The sequence below is a fragment of the Barbus barbus genome (assembly GCF_936440315.1).
Source record: "Barbus barbus genome assembly, chromosome: 15".
Taxonomy (NCBI): domain Eukaryota; kingdom Metazoa; phylum Chordata; class Actinopteri; order Cypriniformes; family Cyprinidae; genus Barbus; species Barbus barbus.
In genome coordinates this window covers 7,123,063-7,139,927 of record NC_136743.1, presented here as the reverse complement: position 1 = coordinate 7,139,927, position 16,865 = coordinate 7,123,063, and the positions used below count along the sequence as shown (strand labels likewise).

The window sequence follows — 16,865 nt, the reverse complement described above, 5'->3', positions numbered from 1 at the left end:
CTTAGATCAACATGTTTAACGAAGTTAAGCACGCGCTTTGAGGCCTACTAACAAGTTGCTGACAACTAAAACGCGTAATTTTTGAACGTTTCACACCCTCTTTTGCACCCTAATCTTGAATGTGCCTTTGTTTGAATTCTACAGCACATAAGAAACCTTTTAACTGCATTTTTAAACATTTTACTATCCATAAATGTTATATTCACAGCATTCACCTGGTAGGCGCTCGAGCTTGGGAAATATATCTTCTCAAAACAGATGTTCAAGCAATGCAGACTAATAGATTAATATAAAAGTATTTTGAATTTTGTGTTGTAATTATTTATAAAAGTAGCTAATGACTAGTAGGCCTAAATCTTGCAATTCTTTCACTGTACATGGCTATTCTTGTTGTGGTAATTATTACTAATTGGTTATTAGTTTTGCAGCACTGCAACAGTTATTTTACATGATTATATGATAAAAACACAGAAGTCCAGGTGTTATACCAGGTGTTACGCCACTGTGGGAATTCTCACTCCAAGTTGAACTCAAATGTTGGCAGCCCTGAAACTATACTTCATAGAGTTATTCACTCATCTGATGGTTATTCGGGTGATTCTTTCAGTGCACACACACAAAACACACAAGGGATCTGAATTTGTTATTGATGTTTTTCTGAAATTATTTAAACTTGAGATTTTCTTTTTACAAGACATTTTACAGAAAACCAAAGTTAGCTGCATTAAAGTCAAAATAAAAGTAAAAAATAATTAGACTTTTTAATGGAGTTTGAAGAAAGAACGGTTACCTAGACCTGTACCAATACAGGTGTGCAATACATACAACATGGGAATTCCCCGATATTTAAACACAGTTTAATGGCAGGTACCATGTGGCTGCTCGACATTTACTCTGAGATGCATAAAAAGCATCTGTCTGTAGGCTAACAAACATATTTCCCACAAGCCCATGCAATTCTATAGTTTTCCTAGCATTCCCAATGAGAGCTTCTGTCTGGTTTGGGGCTGACATGCATAGACATGAAGACTTGAACAGAAAAACATATCCTGTGAGACTGAGATGTTTATTGTACTCTGGCTTGGCTTTTCACCTGAATATGAGTTCAGTCCAAGTCTTCATCTCAGTATTTCATAATTTATTTCTCTCTCAAAAACTTCCAAAAAACCTTTCCACCCTCATTGCATCACTTCCCGTAGCCTTAACATGCCAACACCATGATGGTAAACACTGTCATGAAGAAACAACCACATGAATTCTGCCATGTCAGTCAAATGAAAGTGCAGAAATATTATTAAACATCATTAAACTCTATTACATTTCTGCTTCCAACACACAAACAGTCCCAGGGTGCTGCTGCACAGCTTGTCATTACTAACGATGACATGACGAATGTTGCTACAATGTTGTTTTTATGTTGTTTTGTTCCCCAAACACATTGACAGGTTACAGACATATCGTCAGACTTAAAACATACACATGCAAAGGCGTGAAAAACACGCATCTATCGTAGTCAGCAGAGAGCTAGCTAAAAGTACTTCAATTTTTTGACGGCCGAATTAAAATGTTTTCTCCTGTGGGCAGCAGGGGCAGGAGAGAGCGCTGGGGTATTCTTACCAGCAGAAACGGGGGATGAGAAGAGGTGGTGGTGGATGAGCATTCATGATAGTTAGAGGAGGATTAGAGAGAGGTGAAGTAAAACTATGACTCGGGTTGGAGCGATATGGCCTTGCTAATGATATGTGTGGAGATGGTCGGGGAAAAAGTGCAACTGTAGGAGCCGGCCCTCACTGGACAGAGGGAGACAGAGATAGTTCTCCAGTTACAAGAGAGTGTTAAAATAATCAACTGTTTGTCAGACAACAGCTTATGCGGACAGATGTGAGAATTTGACTTAGAGTATCAAGTAACTCTCACAGCATGTGTTTGAGTGTCTCTGCCAACAGTATCGACGTCATTTTGGGTATTTCAGTCACTGCAGTCAAAGCAAAAACACACCACAACTCTAAGTCAGATTCAAATTCCTGTCAAAAACCTATTGGGATAGCAAGTTGCTTGATGGGATACATGAGATGACGCCATGAGTGTCAGTGTGTGTTGGACGAAATGTGAACAAATTTTATGTGACTGAAATGAAATTTTAGCAGTGAGGAAGTGTGTGTTTGATTCCATGACTAAAAAAAACTAGTGCTATATTTAGCTCTCAGTAAAAGAAGGATGGGGAGGGAGGCTACTTTAGGGGGCCGGCCTACAGGAAGTGATGTAATAGCACCAGTATATCAGATGACAAGAATGGTGAAAGGATAGATGGAAAAGTAGAAAAAAGACAAAAAAAGGTGTCAGAATTGCAGGAAGGAAGAGAGATTAGAGAATAGGAAGACCAAAGACAGACAAAAACAGAGACAGACAGTAAAACAGAGAAAAACAGAAAGAGAGGGAGGGAATGAGAAAAAAGGCAGTTAATATAAAATTTCCAAAATCATTTTTTAACAGAAGTACAAAAGTGTGAAAAGTGTGCAGCTTGGATTGTGTTCTTGTATAAGATTGTATGTGTGTAGAGAGAGAGAAAGAGAGAGAGAGAGAGAGAGTTGTCTGTCACTTAACAAGAGGAAACCATTCTGCCACTGTTACAGCTCTCACAAACTGTCAGTGTGTGTGAGTGTGTGTGTGTGAGTGTAGTGGATGGCTCTCAGCTCCGGGTTTTCTTGTGAATGTGGAATTTTTTAAGACTGTGTCCTAACCAGGTGCAGCACAACAACTTGTTTTCCCTGAAAGCAAAAACTGAGTGCATTTTTACAGAACAGATGTACAAAAAAAAAAAAGTAATATACGACTCGAGTGGGGTTCAAAATTCCACAATGAAAACCCAGGATTTGAACTAATTTAAACCTGGAAACATCCCAGAAGGCTTTAGGATTTTTTGGTTTTTAGGGCTTAAAATGCTGCACTAATTGTAGTTTAATGAGAAATACTTTGCATGTAAACTCATTTGTACAGTAAGATGTTCTTGCTTCCACTTAAGCTCAAGATGACGTTTGGATCATCTGAAATCAGGTTTTACACAAACTTGTGGAGTTCAAGAAGCTTGAATGCTGCTGTTATTAAAGCAATAAAGGGAAAAATCAAATACGAACAGATTCTGAAATTCATATTAATTGTTTTAATTAATTTTTTTATCCAATTCTCTTTCACATTTTTAAGCTGATTAAATGGTTTTTCATCAAAAATGCATTGAAATTGAAAAATGCAAAATAGAAGTTATTCAGAATTTTGAACCTCACTGAATGCAGAGAGTGCTTTTGAATGAATAAGATTTTAATGTGGGTGGAGCTACATAGCTGAACATAGGACAGAACACAAACAACCCACATATCAAATTATATAATAATTATGTATTATAATCATAAAATACCTTGTCACAGCTGCAAGTAAATTCATAGATACTGTGTTTGTAGTTTGTAGATTTATCGTGCAACGCATAGATTGGACACAGTCTTTTTTTTTGGAACCACACTTTTTTCATTTGGAATTGAATTAAAATGAGACAAACTTCACCCCTCTCCTGTCCTCCTGTTTTTAAGGATTCATCTTTATCTCCTTGCCTCCAAAACTCTCCACCACCCCCTCTTTCCATACCCGTCTCTCTCACTTGAGAGTGAATTTGCGCCCGAGTTGAGAAAAGAACGCAGCGGGACTCGATTTAGTTTGCCCTCCCTCTCTCTCCTGTTTAGTGAGCTCTAGCTCAATGGTCATAAGAACCCTGTCCTGCCTGCCCATCCCCGCTGCCTCTTCCTGGGCTTGGGTCTGGGTGGAGGTGGCCCCGCTCAGGAGTTCTAGCTCTCTGCTCCACAATCCCTATTTCTTCTCCCTGCGAGACTCCTGTTTCTTCTTCTCTGACGCTGCCACCTTCAGCTTGACCGGATCCGTCACAGCCAAAGCCTGAAAAAAGAGAGGGAGTGTGGAGAGGGGAGGAGTGAGTCACTACAGGAGGAAAGAGAAAGAGAGAGAGAGAAATAGAGGAATAAAGCAAGAATGAGAAATAGAGAAGGGAGAAGGGAAAAGTAGGACTTGTGGGTTAGGTGGGAATGGTCAGATGAGTTTAACGGATATGAGGAACCAGAATAAGGGAGGTAGTTTCATTACAGAAGAGAAGAAGAAGAAAAAAAGAGAGTGAAATGTTAAACGAGGGGTTAGAAGGAGATGAACACCAGGGGAACTTTCGGTTTCTGGAAAGGGAGGACAAAACAGGAAGTGGCCAGTTAGGGAGTGATAGCGTGACATCACAGCACCTAAATAAAAGAATCATAATACAGCTGACCTTTGACCCCTTGGGATGCAGAAACATGTTTGATTATCTTTTGTTTTTTCATAAAGAAGGTTTAGTTCTGTCAGAAACCTGAAATGGTGCTGCATGTAACTCAGTTAAAGGTGAAGTGAATAATTTTTTTCAAGTAAAATGCTTTCTTTTAACCCAGTTTCACAGTGAGTAAAACATAACATTTTTCAAAACCATAAAAGGGTGGTAAAAGGGTTTTGGAAAGATTTTTTTTTTTAAATAATGCCATTTTCGTTTGATGCTACTAGTAGTGCATGAATTAAACACTTCACCTTTAAAGGAATATTCCAGAATAAATACAAGTTAAACTTGATTACCACAGAATTTTGAATTCTGTTGACAGAACTTTTTTTTTTTCACTGCTTTTGTAATATAAATACTCTTTGAACTCATCTAAAACTATGCAGCAAGTTTCCGCTATGGGATTTTAAAGTCCTGAGATCTTAGTTCTAGTCTGCAGCCCATAGACTCTTTATCAACCTGCATTCAGTACACTGGATATTGGAGGGTGGACTGGGTTTACACTGACAGAACCAAGAAAATAAAGAAGTGAAAGAGAAAGAGTGAAGCTGACAGGAGACGCACACAGAGGAGCACAAATAGAGGAGTGTATACTGAAACCGATGACAGGAAGAAAGAAAGAAAGAAAGAAGAAAGGCAATAAAGACAGAAAGAACATAAACAATACAAGATTGGAATTCTGCTAGTTTGCTCCTGTAAGAGATGCGGTGTGTGAGGAAGGCAGTGGCTTGATTGTACATGATGGTGTTTGTCATGATATAATATATGATTAAAGCAGATACATGATTCAGTCTGACAGCATTTTACTGTTCACCTGCGGAGAGAACGGAGGACAGCAGGAAAGGGAGGGTACGAGACAGCTAGAGGAGAAAAATCAGTGATATGGAGGAAGTGAAGGATAATGGCATGGAAAGGTGCAGAGAAGAAAATAAACCCAGAGAGATAGAAAAAGAAAAGTAAGGTGGTATGTAAATGAATGGCATGTTAGCACAGAAAAAGATGTATGAGCTCCATTTGACTGCCAGCTCAGTGACACTGATATGGTGATCCCTAAATCGACAGGACCATAGGTAAGAGCCGAGAGTGATAATGAATTCTTAAATCTGGACAACAAATCAATTTCCATTTTCTCTGCTGTGGTTTAACCTTTAATGTCGCCCCATAGGTATCTTAAGAATTGCAGTATAATTGCACATGGCTTTTTGCACACAATTGCAGTATATGTAGCAAACAACAAACATGCCTGTGTCCTTGTATCCTTCGAAAAATGTAGTTTTGACACCAATGCTATATCCCAAATCTCCCCTGCTTCTATTTTTGATGAGGTACAGCTACTCTAGTCTAGACATGTACTGGATTATAAGTATGTTTACATGCATTGTGAATGAGGCTTCATAAACTGGCATGCAGACAGGAGCGCAAACACTGAGGTAGATGTAGCTTTAATTGGGAGTTTTGACTTCCATGAACCTGAAATTTCTTTAGAGCTTATTTTTATTACATTTATTTTATTATCTTTATTTATTCATATAAATTATTACTATTTTATTTTTAAAAAATAATATTAAAGTTTAATTTATTATATTATTTTATCTGGTTAAGCCTTAATCAAGCCTAATATACACTATCAGTCAAACGTTTGGAATAATTAATAATTTTTTTCAAGGCTGCATTTATTTGATCATATTTCTTTTAAATATATTTTTAAATATCATTTATTCCAGTGATGGCAAAGCTGAATTTTCAGCAACCATTACTTTTGTGCCACTTGATCCTTCAGAAATCATTTTAATATGCTGATTTGGTGCTCAGTTATTATAGGTCCTCAATTATTAATAATGGTTCTTATAATCACTGGAAATAGTTTAGCCACTTAATATTTTTTGTGGATTTTTTCCCCCCTCAGGGATCTTTGATAAATGGAAAGTTCAAAAGAACAGCTTGAATTATGCCTCTACCGTCACTTTTGATAAATTTCATGCACCTTTGCTAAATAAAAGTATTAATTAAATTTTAACAAATCTTACTTACCTCAAACCTTTGAATATTGTATCAGTTTTTACAAAAATATTAAACAGCACAACTGTTTTCAACATTGCTAACAATAAAATATTTCTTAAGCACCAAATCAGCGTATTAGAATGATCTCACGATCATGTGACACTGAAGACTGGAGAAATTGCTGCTAAAATTTCAAGTTTGCATCATAAGAATAAATGTTATTTTAACATATATTAAAACAGAAAATAGTTATTTTAAATTGTAATAATATTTAACAAGTTACTGTATTTTTGATCAAATAAATTCCTCCTTGGTCAGCATAAGAATATAAATATTCTTAACTTTTGAATGGAAGTGTGTGGAAATGGACTGACCTAACTTGTTTTAAAAAGGACCTTGGTCAAAACTAACCACAGACAAAAGAGGGGGAGACCACTGGAGGACAGGAGGTCTTCAATAAAGCGCAAGTGAAAGAAACTAGCAAGCATGTGTGTATGTGAATGTGTATGTTTGTGTTTGTGTGCATGTTTAGAGTGGAAGCAGGTGGGCACTTGCCTGTTTTTGCTGTGATCCTTCTTTTCCTTTGCCTTTCTTTCCATGTTTACTAAGGGGACAAAAATACAAAAATTGCATGAACAATGTGGCCACCTGGTGGAAGGAGGACTCAACTGCTTGTTAAGGTTGTGAAGGTACTCTGATTTTATTTTTAACAGTTGATAAGCTGACAAGTTGTAGAACAGTTGTTCAAAGTTGATTGAACAAGCACTTGTATAGAAGAACTAATCACTAGATTTGCTAAAGTTAGTCATTTAAAAGTAGAACAGTATATTGAGTTACTGTACATAAATACTTAATATTTATGGACAGACTATAATGGACAGGCAGCAGTCAGTTGCTCAAATGTCACTCAAATATGTGCAGTTCTTGGTAAAATAGCTGTGCATTTAGTCTGGCTATGCAAGAATATGTGATTTAGTAGTCCCCAGTTTGGATGGGGGTTCTGTCAATGCCTTGCTCATGACCTGTGTGTTTTTGTATGAGTGTGTGACTGGTGGGGATCTGGGTTGTGTCGTGGTAAGCGTGTGTGTGTGAATAGGAGTATGTGTGTCAAGGCCAGGCAGAGGGTCGGGTCTGGCTTGAGGAAGCAGATGCTCCCAGACTGACCTCATGCTCATGCTGAACACTCGTCTGGCGACCAGGAAACGCATCAGATAGTAAATTGCCACAACGAGGATCAGCAGTCCCAACACTACGCCAATTATAGCCCCTGTTATCACACCAGCCTGGACTGGAACTGAGAGAAAAAGAGAGAATATAAAGTAAGAAGCGTTGAGGTCTGCAGATTAAAGAGCTCCTGTACAGTTGATCTATCACTTGCATTGTGTCTTTGCCATAATGCATCTGTTTTATGTGGTGTGGGTTTTTACAGACACAACTATATTACTGAAAAATAACTCCAAACAACATCAATCAATGTCCACCTGGAAATGTTCTCATTTTTTCCTCGCCATATCCCAATAATACCGCACTGAGAAGTTAAATTTACTGTTTAAAAGGGAAACAAAGAGGAAAATCAAAAACACCTGTGCAAACAGCATTTATTTGATGAATTAGGCTCTGTGTGACGCATTTGGATTCAACAAAGGCCATTTTTCATGGAAATTGTACTCTCAGAAAAAAATATACGACCACACAAGGAAACCACTCAGGTCTCTCTGCTTTACTGTTATTTTGTGCTTCCATTAGCAACAAACTTTCATCTTCTGCCATATGATCTCCTAAATTTTGTATACCACCCTGGAATAAGATGAGCCTAAAGGCAAAACGCAGTCTAGCAGATAGTACCTGCAGCATGAGAGGAAAGCAAAGGGTTTTCTTGTGCAGCACGTTTCTCTGCAAAGCAGCCATTTTTGGTTTTTAAAACCATTTTTTATTAGTGGATGAAGACAAAAATGTTCAAAGTGATCTGTTACCCTTCTCAAACACAAGCAGTCGAACGTTAGAGGGGCTGCCAGCAATGTCAGGTGGGTTCTTGGCGTCACAGGTGAAGGTTCCGTTGTCTCCGAAATCGACGTTTTTGATCAGGATAGAACCATCGCGGCGACTTGGGTTCCCCACAAATTCCAGACGGTCCCGAAACGGGCCTTTGTTATCCATATAGGGTATTCCACCTGCGTAGTGGAAAATCTAAATAATGATAGACAGGTTGTATTATCATTCCTATATCTTATCATAAAATGTAAAACTATATTAGATTTGATTACATCAATTAAAAAGAAAGCAGAGAATTGTCACAGCAAATCTACTTACAGTGGAAAATGTGATTTTACTGATAAACTAATTTACAAATCAAATGAAGTCATGCTATTCAATTCACTTCACTCTGTTCCACTGCATAGAGAATGAAATTAGATTTTGAACTACTAGAATGACCTGTTTGAACAAGCATCCAGAAATAAATGCAGCCAGTTGGCCAACTTAAGGACTTACACAGCACAGTACAATTCGGAAAGCAGAACAACACCCACAAGGAACTAATATTTCTGTTTGCAAGGTAATTATCTCTACAAACCACAAAGACACAAGGATATTCCCAAGGGGTGGGCATGTTCTCATACAGATATGTGAGTTACACTACCAGTGCATAAACCTTTTAACAGGTTTAGGGAAATGCAATCACACTTCATTAATAATATCAGGTTTCATGCTGTAATTTCAAATTAAAATAATTATTAAAAACTTGTGAAACTGAAGTAGCTGCTCTCAAGCAAGCACTGCCTTTTTAATTTTCTTTTCAGATATCCTGGAATATAGACCTACAATAAGGCATCCAGTCAAATTAAGTTATGTGACGTGAAAATGTGCTTCTTTTGAATGCCGTTAAAATGCCTTGTTGCTGAAAAATGCTTGACTATTCAGAAATAAGTGTGGCGTTTAAAAATAAAATGAAATCAGTGCAATAAATCTGCAGATTAGTCAGATGATTTATTATAAAATGTTCTGTACATTAGTTTTGTGTGTGTTTGTCTGTAGAGACACATCTTAAAGAGAAAGTTCACCCAAAAACAAACATTTTGTCATTTATTCTCACTCATGTTGTCAAACCTGTATAACTTTCTCTCTTGAAAAGAAACACACACAAAAAAGATGTTTAGCAGTCTGTGCAGGGCCCTTTTTTAACATAAGATGAAAGTGGATGGGGGCCTGGGTAAAGACAAGAGAAGTCTGGACATTCTGCCAAATATCTCTTATGAGTTCCATGCTACAATATGCTATATGGGTTGAGTAATTAAAAATGTCATTTTTGAGTTAATTATAACTTTAAATAATTTATTTTCACATAGACCAGAAAAGTTGTAGGTGTGTGTTAAAATAGTGAGTTTCTGCATTTGCATTTCTACGCACAGCAATGCCGTCTTTTGCTCCATCTGGACGATAGTGCCATGAGAAGGTTACGTCTGGAGAAGTCCATTTCCAAGAGAAGAAAGAGCAGGAGAGTCTGACATCTGTGCCCACCAGCGCATGTCTCTCCCAGCTTGTGTACACAACAATAGCCGTGGTCTGAGAGGCTGGAGCATACAAACACACAGAGTCAGGAATATTAGCCTACATGGGGACACAAATCTAAAAAAATTATAAAACCGTAAAGTTAGAGATGTGAAATGCGAATAATAATTATAATTCTAAAAAAACATCTCTGAAGCTTGAAAAGTCAACAATTTATCACTAAAGATTTATTTTAAATGATAGCCACATAAATATTAATTTGCACAAATTCATATAATTAAAATGTCAAATGAAGTAAACAATTAGAACATAAATTCAACTGTGATTTTTGTTTAGTTCCTCGATTTATTGAACATTACATATTATGTACATATACATAATGACAAGTTTATACATAAAAAAATATGATTGTTTGTATATATCCCTGACACCACGATAGTTTCTCTCGCTTCCTCTCTGTCTCCTTCTAGTATATATATATATATATATATATATATATATACAGTGGCATGCGAAAGTTTGGGAACCCCTTGCAGAATCTGTGAAAATGTGGATAATTTTAACAAAATAAGAGAGATCATACAAAATGCATGTTATTTTTTATTTAGTACTGTCCTGAGTAAGATATTTTCCATAAAAGATGTTTACATATAGTCCACAAGACAAAAAAATAGCTGAAATTATTAAAATAACCACATTCAAAAGTTTGGGAACCCTTGGTTCTTAATACTGTGTGTGGTTACCTGGATGATCTACGACTGTTTTTTTGTTTTGTGATGGTTGTTCATGAGTCCCTTGTTTGTTCTGAACAGTTAAACTGAGCACTGTTCTTCAGAAAAATCCTCCAGGTCCTGCAGAATCTTCAGTTTTCCAGCATCTTTTGCATATTTGAACCCTTTCCAGCAGTAACTGTATGATTTTGAGATCCACCTTTTCACACTGAGGATGATTGAGGGGCTCAAACACAACAATTAAAAAAGGTTCAAACATTCACTGATGTTCCTGAAGGAAACACGATGCATTAAGAGCCAGGGGTGAAAACTTTTGAACAGGATGAAGATGTCCAAATTTTTCTTATTTTGTTGAAATATCATATTTTTCCATTTAGTACTGCCCTTCTGACGCGACAGAAGATACTTGCATGTTTCCTGGAAGACAAATGAAGTACAATTTACCTTGATCTTCAAATTCAAAAAGTTTTCACCCCCGGCTCTTAATGCATCGTGTTTCCTTCAGGAGCTTCAGTGAATGTTTGAACCTTTTTTAATTGTTGTGTTTGAGCCCCTCAATCATCCTCAGTGTGAAAAGGTGGATCTCAAAATCATACAGTTACTGCTGGAAAGGGTTCAAATATGCAAAAGATGCTGGAAAACTGAAGATTCTGCAGGACCTGGAGGATTTTTCTGAAGAACAGTGCTCAGTTGAACTGTTCAGAACAAACAAGGGACTCATGAACAACCATCACAAAACAAAAAAACAGTCGTAGATCATCCAGGTAACCACACACAGTATTAAGAACCAAGGGTTCCCAAACTTTTTAATGTGGTTATTTTAATAATTTCAGCTATTTTTTTTGTCTTGTGGACTATATGTAAACATCTTTTATGGAAAATATCTTACTCAGGACAGTACTAAATAAAAAATAACATGAATTTTGTATGATCTCTCTTATTTTGGTAAAATTATCCACATTTTCACAGATTCTGCAAGGGGTTCCCAAACTTTCGATCCCCACTGTATATATATAGGCCTTTTTTAAAGAATATGGAATAATACAAACTCAAAAATATGATAACATAAAACAGAATTTGTATTGTTAATATATTCCATAGAGCAAGCATTTCACATACATGCCAGAAAGTACTACAAAAGTTCAAATTCATTGAATAGACAACTGATACCAAAATAAACCTTGACTCACAAGAAAAAAAAGAAAAATGCTTGTTTTTGTCATGTCCTTGATACTGCAGTTTATTCTAGTTAATATTTGTGTAAATTTAGAAAAACAAAAGAAAAAAATACAAATTGAAACAAATAATAAAAAAAAAAATAAAGACCTACAGCTATAATTAAAAGAATAAAAGGTTCTATTTAAAACAGAAAAGAGCAGTAAAAATGAAGGAACGAGTCTCTCTATTCTGACTGTGTGATCAGTCCTTTCTGATCTGCCTCCTTTCTCAAACCTGGCCAGCTTTGAACAGGTAAGCAACAGGTGCACAAACGACAGGTGAGTCTGAACATACAGTAATTCTGTCATACTGTATAGACGCTTATGAGAAGAAGCACTTCTGGTTAGCTTCAAAGTTAGTTTGTTTGCTTTGTTGTTACAAAATGATGAAAAGCAAGATGGATGAAATGTATTTACCTAAGCCCAAGAGCACCACGGTCGTCAGTGCCAGTACAGACAGCATGATCTCCCTCCGATCTCCCCGCAGGTCGGTATGTGAGGGGTTCTGAGAGAGCGAGGGATGGAGAAAGGAGAAGAGATGGAGGGAAGAAGGGAATGAGACCAGAGGGCATCAAAATGAGACGATTCAGTCCTGGACTTTATACCCAACCACACCCCAAACTTAAGCTCCGCCTCCAACACCTCATTATCTCTTGCCTTCTCTTTGGCCCCATCCCTGACACGATAGTCTCTCTCTCGCTCCCTCTCTTTGTCTCCTTCTAAAAGACAGTCTATGAACACGATATAGAAAGGACAAGTGATACAATAACCTGAGAATGAATCCTCTCTCTCGTTCTCCAGCCAGTTAATAAAAGCATCGCAGCATCTGTTTGACAAGGAAAGATCAAATTTGAAGGACAAAGACACTGCAGCAATAAAGAAAGACAATCTCTAAGTGAGTCAGATTTTGTTTGGAGTTCAGTGTGTGTGTGTCTGTGGTTTAATACTCTGATACCTTCCTTCTCCTTATCCTGTCACGCTTGAGTGCTGTTTGTCTGTAATCCTTCCTCTCTTATGCTGATGATTCGACTCTATAAACAAAACATATCCGGAGAAGCCACCGGTCTGAAAACACAATGAGCTGCAAGTCTTTTCCATCTCACCTGTCCTGACCCGGTCGCCATCTGCCTGCCACTCACATTCACCATAACAGGAAGGAAGATGGATTTAAAGGTGAAGGGTGTAATTTAAGTTCCTCCAGCATCATAAAATAATGTAATCGTGTTTCCAAACAGGTTTCCTGACCATTCCCCTCATCTGCCATTATTCGGACAAACAGGTTTTCATGTCTTCCATTCAAGCCAAATGGTTGAGCCAATGTTGGCAAAGCAATATTTGGATAGCACCATGGTTTTTAGACTATCTGAGGAATCAACCTACCTTAATTTGCATATTAAACTGGACCAACACTTCATCTTTAACCCTATAAAGCCTGCTGTATTATGTTTGACATATGAATAAGGTCTCTACATTTTCAACATGATCAAAGCAACTGAAAAACCTGTTGAACACAACCTACGACATTCCTTCTATCATTTGACTTATAGTTTATATTTTTTAGTAAGTAAAACAGCTTTTAGTGTAATTGTAAAAACATCCACCTTCAGGTAGTGGTACATTTGTTTTTGCAGTGAAATCTGAAATTATTTTTATAATGTAAACGTAAGATCAAATAATATTTCAGGATAAACATTTACTGGACTGAAGCACCTTCGGTTTATGTGATTATATATCTCCAATGCACTCTTTTAAAATAAAAATCATGTTAAAAGTATCAAATTGATACATCAGGCTTTTGAAGAATGTTTATTTGTACATCTGTTGATTATCGTTTTATTGCATTATATGTTTTGTCCTCTACAATGATGTCTACAGAGCTTTGATAATGAAACTGAGCATTTACATATTGAATAAGGCATAATATTGGGAAATATAGAGTAACAACTCATTTATATGCGTTTTATGCAAGTAATACATTATACTATTATAAACATCTCATTTATTTACCTTACAAGGTATCAGAAATATATATAAATAATTATATATACCGTGTGTGTGTATATTAAATAAAAAACAAAAAAAATTCGGAATAAAAGTGAGGTTTTTTCTTTATATTACAAAAATCCTAAATCCCAAATGTATCAAATATGATGGCTAATGTAAATAAGCTAAAGGTTCAATAAACTGTAATTCTGTAATTATTTACCACTTACTTTCATTTTATGGTCAAAAACTAATTTTTTAACTTTTTCCACATGAGAAAGAAAGTTATACAAGTTTGGAATGACATAACAGTGAATTAATTTAATTTTTCCACTGATATTTATGCACTCGGCAGCCACGTTTATCTAAAGCGATGTACAACGCATTAAATATATTCATCTTTCAGTTCATGTATTCCCTAGTAATTGAACCAATGACCTTGGTGTTGATTGCACTACGCTCTACTGTTGGGCTACAGGAAGGAACAAACCCTTTAACAGCTATCCCTTTAACAACAAACAAATTAAATGAATGCATGATGATAACAATATCACATCAAGGAGAAAGACAGGCAAGAGAGTAAGAATGACAGCAAGAGAGAGAAAGTCACCTCCTGACCCTGATTCTCCTCTCGCTGCCCTTTCACCAGGACATGTTTATGGGATGAGACAAAGACATCTCTTTCTTCATCCTTCTCTTTTTCCATTTCTCCCTCTCTTCAGATTCCTCTCCTCTGCTGACGTCTTCCAGACACAACAATACAGAGAGAGAGACAGACAGAAAGACATGGGGTGAGCGGGCGGGTCTAATTTAGAGCTGCTTTCTTTCTTTTCCACCATCGTCGTGTCTGTAGACAAAGCTTTGCATTCTTTCCTCCTCCAGTCTCCCACCCACTCCTCTTATTCCAGTAAAATGGCATTAAATGGACAGAACATATTAGAGAGGGAGATATAAACACATGAGTTGATATGAGGACACTGACATAGTCATACGATAAAACTGACCATTTTGAAGGAGAATCTGGCATCTTATTTGAAAAATACAATAAAACTGTAACTGTGAAAAAAATTATTACACTTTAAAGTAAGCATCAAGTAAGCATTGAATTTTAATTTACTCCTGGGATGTAAATTTCAGCGGCCATTCCTCCAATCTTCAGTGTCACATGATCTTTCAGAAATCATTCTAACATGCTGAGTTTGCTGATCTTTTTTATTATTATTAATATCAATGTTGAAAACAGTCTTTTTTTTTGTGGAAACCATAATACTTTTTATAGGATATTTTGATGAACAGAAAAAAACATTTCCATAAAGAAGAAACGAATAATTTCTTTCAAAAGAAATAATCTGAGCCCAGACCTTTGAGCAGTAGTGTATATACAGTATCAATATGGTACATGAAATATGGTACAGAAGTTTTTGATGAGTTTGTAGGGGAATAACTAGTTTGACAATTTACCATTTGCTGCTAAGCAAACTAACAAGCTAGATAATAAAGTAAAAATAAATATATGCATATTAAAAATGCAATTAATGACAGTTTACTCAACTTGAGAAATATAATAATACACAATGGCCAGTACGTCAGCTAACAAAAGCAGCCGAATGTGACATTCCTGTTGGTTTCCAAGGTTACAGGTTCCCTTCTCCCCTTCTTTTTTCTGTTCAGAGCTACAGGGACTGCGAACCTTATTACACATTTCTGCAAATATGCCAGTTTAGGCATTTTTGACCAATTTATTGCAATCCTGGAGGAGATACAACTAAAAACAAAGGGACAAATAAGAATACATAACTCAAAGTTGAGAATGCATAAACAAGGCTATGCAATCTGGTTTAAGCTAATGCGACTATATTAGACATGTTTGTTGCATACAGATGGAAATCAAAGAGCATGACCACAGTGTTGACATTGGGTTTGACTTTGACAGCAGGACCAATCAAAATGCACCATCAGCTGAATCCCAAATGAGAGCTACAGGAACACACAGTCTTGAGTGACAGCTGTAGAATGAGCATGGGGAAAGACAGACAGGCTGGTGAAAAACCTGCAAAAGAGAGAAAATTGAGAAAAGATAAGAGACGACTATGTGTGTGATGCAAAAAAGCAGCTGTGTATACAGGAGAATAAACCGCTGAAGACTAAATTATTGCATATCTACTTGATATACTGCTGAAAGTATCTTGACTCTAAAAATATGCAAAAACACCTTGATCAGTTTTGAAGATATGGTAATTTTATGTCAAGCATACTGAAACATCACTTCTGGGTTTTTTTATATATATGTTGGTGTTTTAGCTGATATTCATACACATGCTGGGGTAATTGTGCCTGTGGTTTAACATGAGATTTTGAACTGAATAATAAAATAAAATATATATTTTTATATATCAAAAGTTAACAGTAACATCAGAGAATGTGTTTAATGTTAACTGTATATATTCTTTATATTATCACAATTATATCACAAAAAAACAAACATTAAAGCGGCCTGACATCATCAAAAACATACACCTACAAGAAAAAGAGGTGACATTCATAAAATAAAATAAATGTTTGTTTTTATAGCTGTCAAAGTTAGCAGTGACATCAGAGAATACTTTAATGTTAACTATAATATATTGCTTATATTATCATAATTATAGCCCCAAATAGACACATACACAGTCCACAGCAAAAATAAATAAATCAAATAAAACACTTAAAGCTTTCTGACATCAAACACACGCCTACTAGCAACAAAGGTGACATTCATAAACTTAAATAATAAAGCAAAAATTGGTTAGCATTAACATCAGATATATAAAACTTTTAACTGTAATATATTCTTCATATTATCTTCACAAAAATAGTATAAATGGGTAATTATGCACAAAGATATTTAGCTGTTTTTATATTTTAGGAAGGGGGTCATTATGTTTTGTGGTCCTTGGCAATGAAAAATTAGAAAAGCCATTGTTTAACACATTAAAATGTAAGACAAATGTTCACAGTCAGGCCACTAATGGCATCACACACATCACAGCTGAAATAAACAGAGACACAATAGAGTCTCACAACACATAA

General features: G+C 36.2%; 1 protein-coding gene across 3 annotated transcripts; it reads right to left on the bottom strand.

Annotated features, from left to right (window-relative positions):
- Positions 1 to 636: 636 nt before the first annotated feature.
- Positions 637 to 12,380, bottom strand: LOC306881691 (myelin protein P0-like). 3 transcript variants are annotated; one of them, XM_079435905.1, is made up of 6 exons: positions 12,231 to 12,380; positions 9,764 to 9,927; positions 8,332 to 8,545; positions 7,523 to 7,652; positions 6,914 to 6,962; positions 637 to 4,226 (listed from the first exon to the last, which is right to left on the bottom strand). In XM_079435905.1, the coding sequence occupies exons 1-6, from the start codon at positions 12,274 to 12,276 to the stop codon at positions 4,191 to 4,193; spliced, it is 639 nt and encodes a 212-aa protein (XP_079292031.1). In that variant the 5' UTR covers positions 12,277 to 12,380; the 3' UTR covers positions 637 to 4,190. The 3 variants fall into 3 exon arrangements, with proteins under 3 accessions (XP_079292031.1, XP_079292030.1, XP_079292032.1); XM_079435904.1 differs by having other exon boundaries at positions 639 to 3,939; XM_079435906.1 differs by having other exon boundaries at positions 745 to 2,248.
- Between the last annotated feature and the right edge of the window lie 4,485 nt (positions 12,381 to 16,865).

Excerpts from the sequence above, each read along its gene's own strand:
- LOC306881691 (XM_079435904.1), bottom strand. The coding sequence starts at position 12,276 with ATGCTGTCTGTACTGGCACTGACGACCGTGGTGCTCTTGGGCTTAG. Across the intron at positions 8,546-9,763 it reads GAGCAAAAGACGGCATTGCT|ATTTTCCACTACGCAGGTGG; the intron begins GTGCGTAGAAAT and ends ATCATTATTTAG. Across the intron at positions 7,653-8,331 it reads ACTGCTTGTGTTTGAGAAGG|TTCCAGTCCAGGCTGGTGTG; the intron begins GTAACAGATCAC and ends TTTTTCTCTCAG.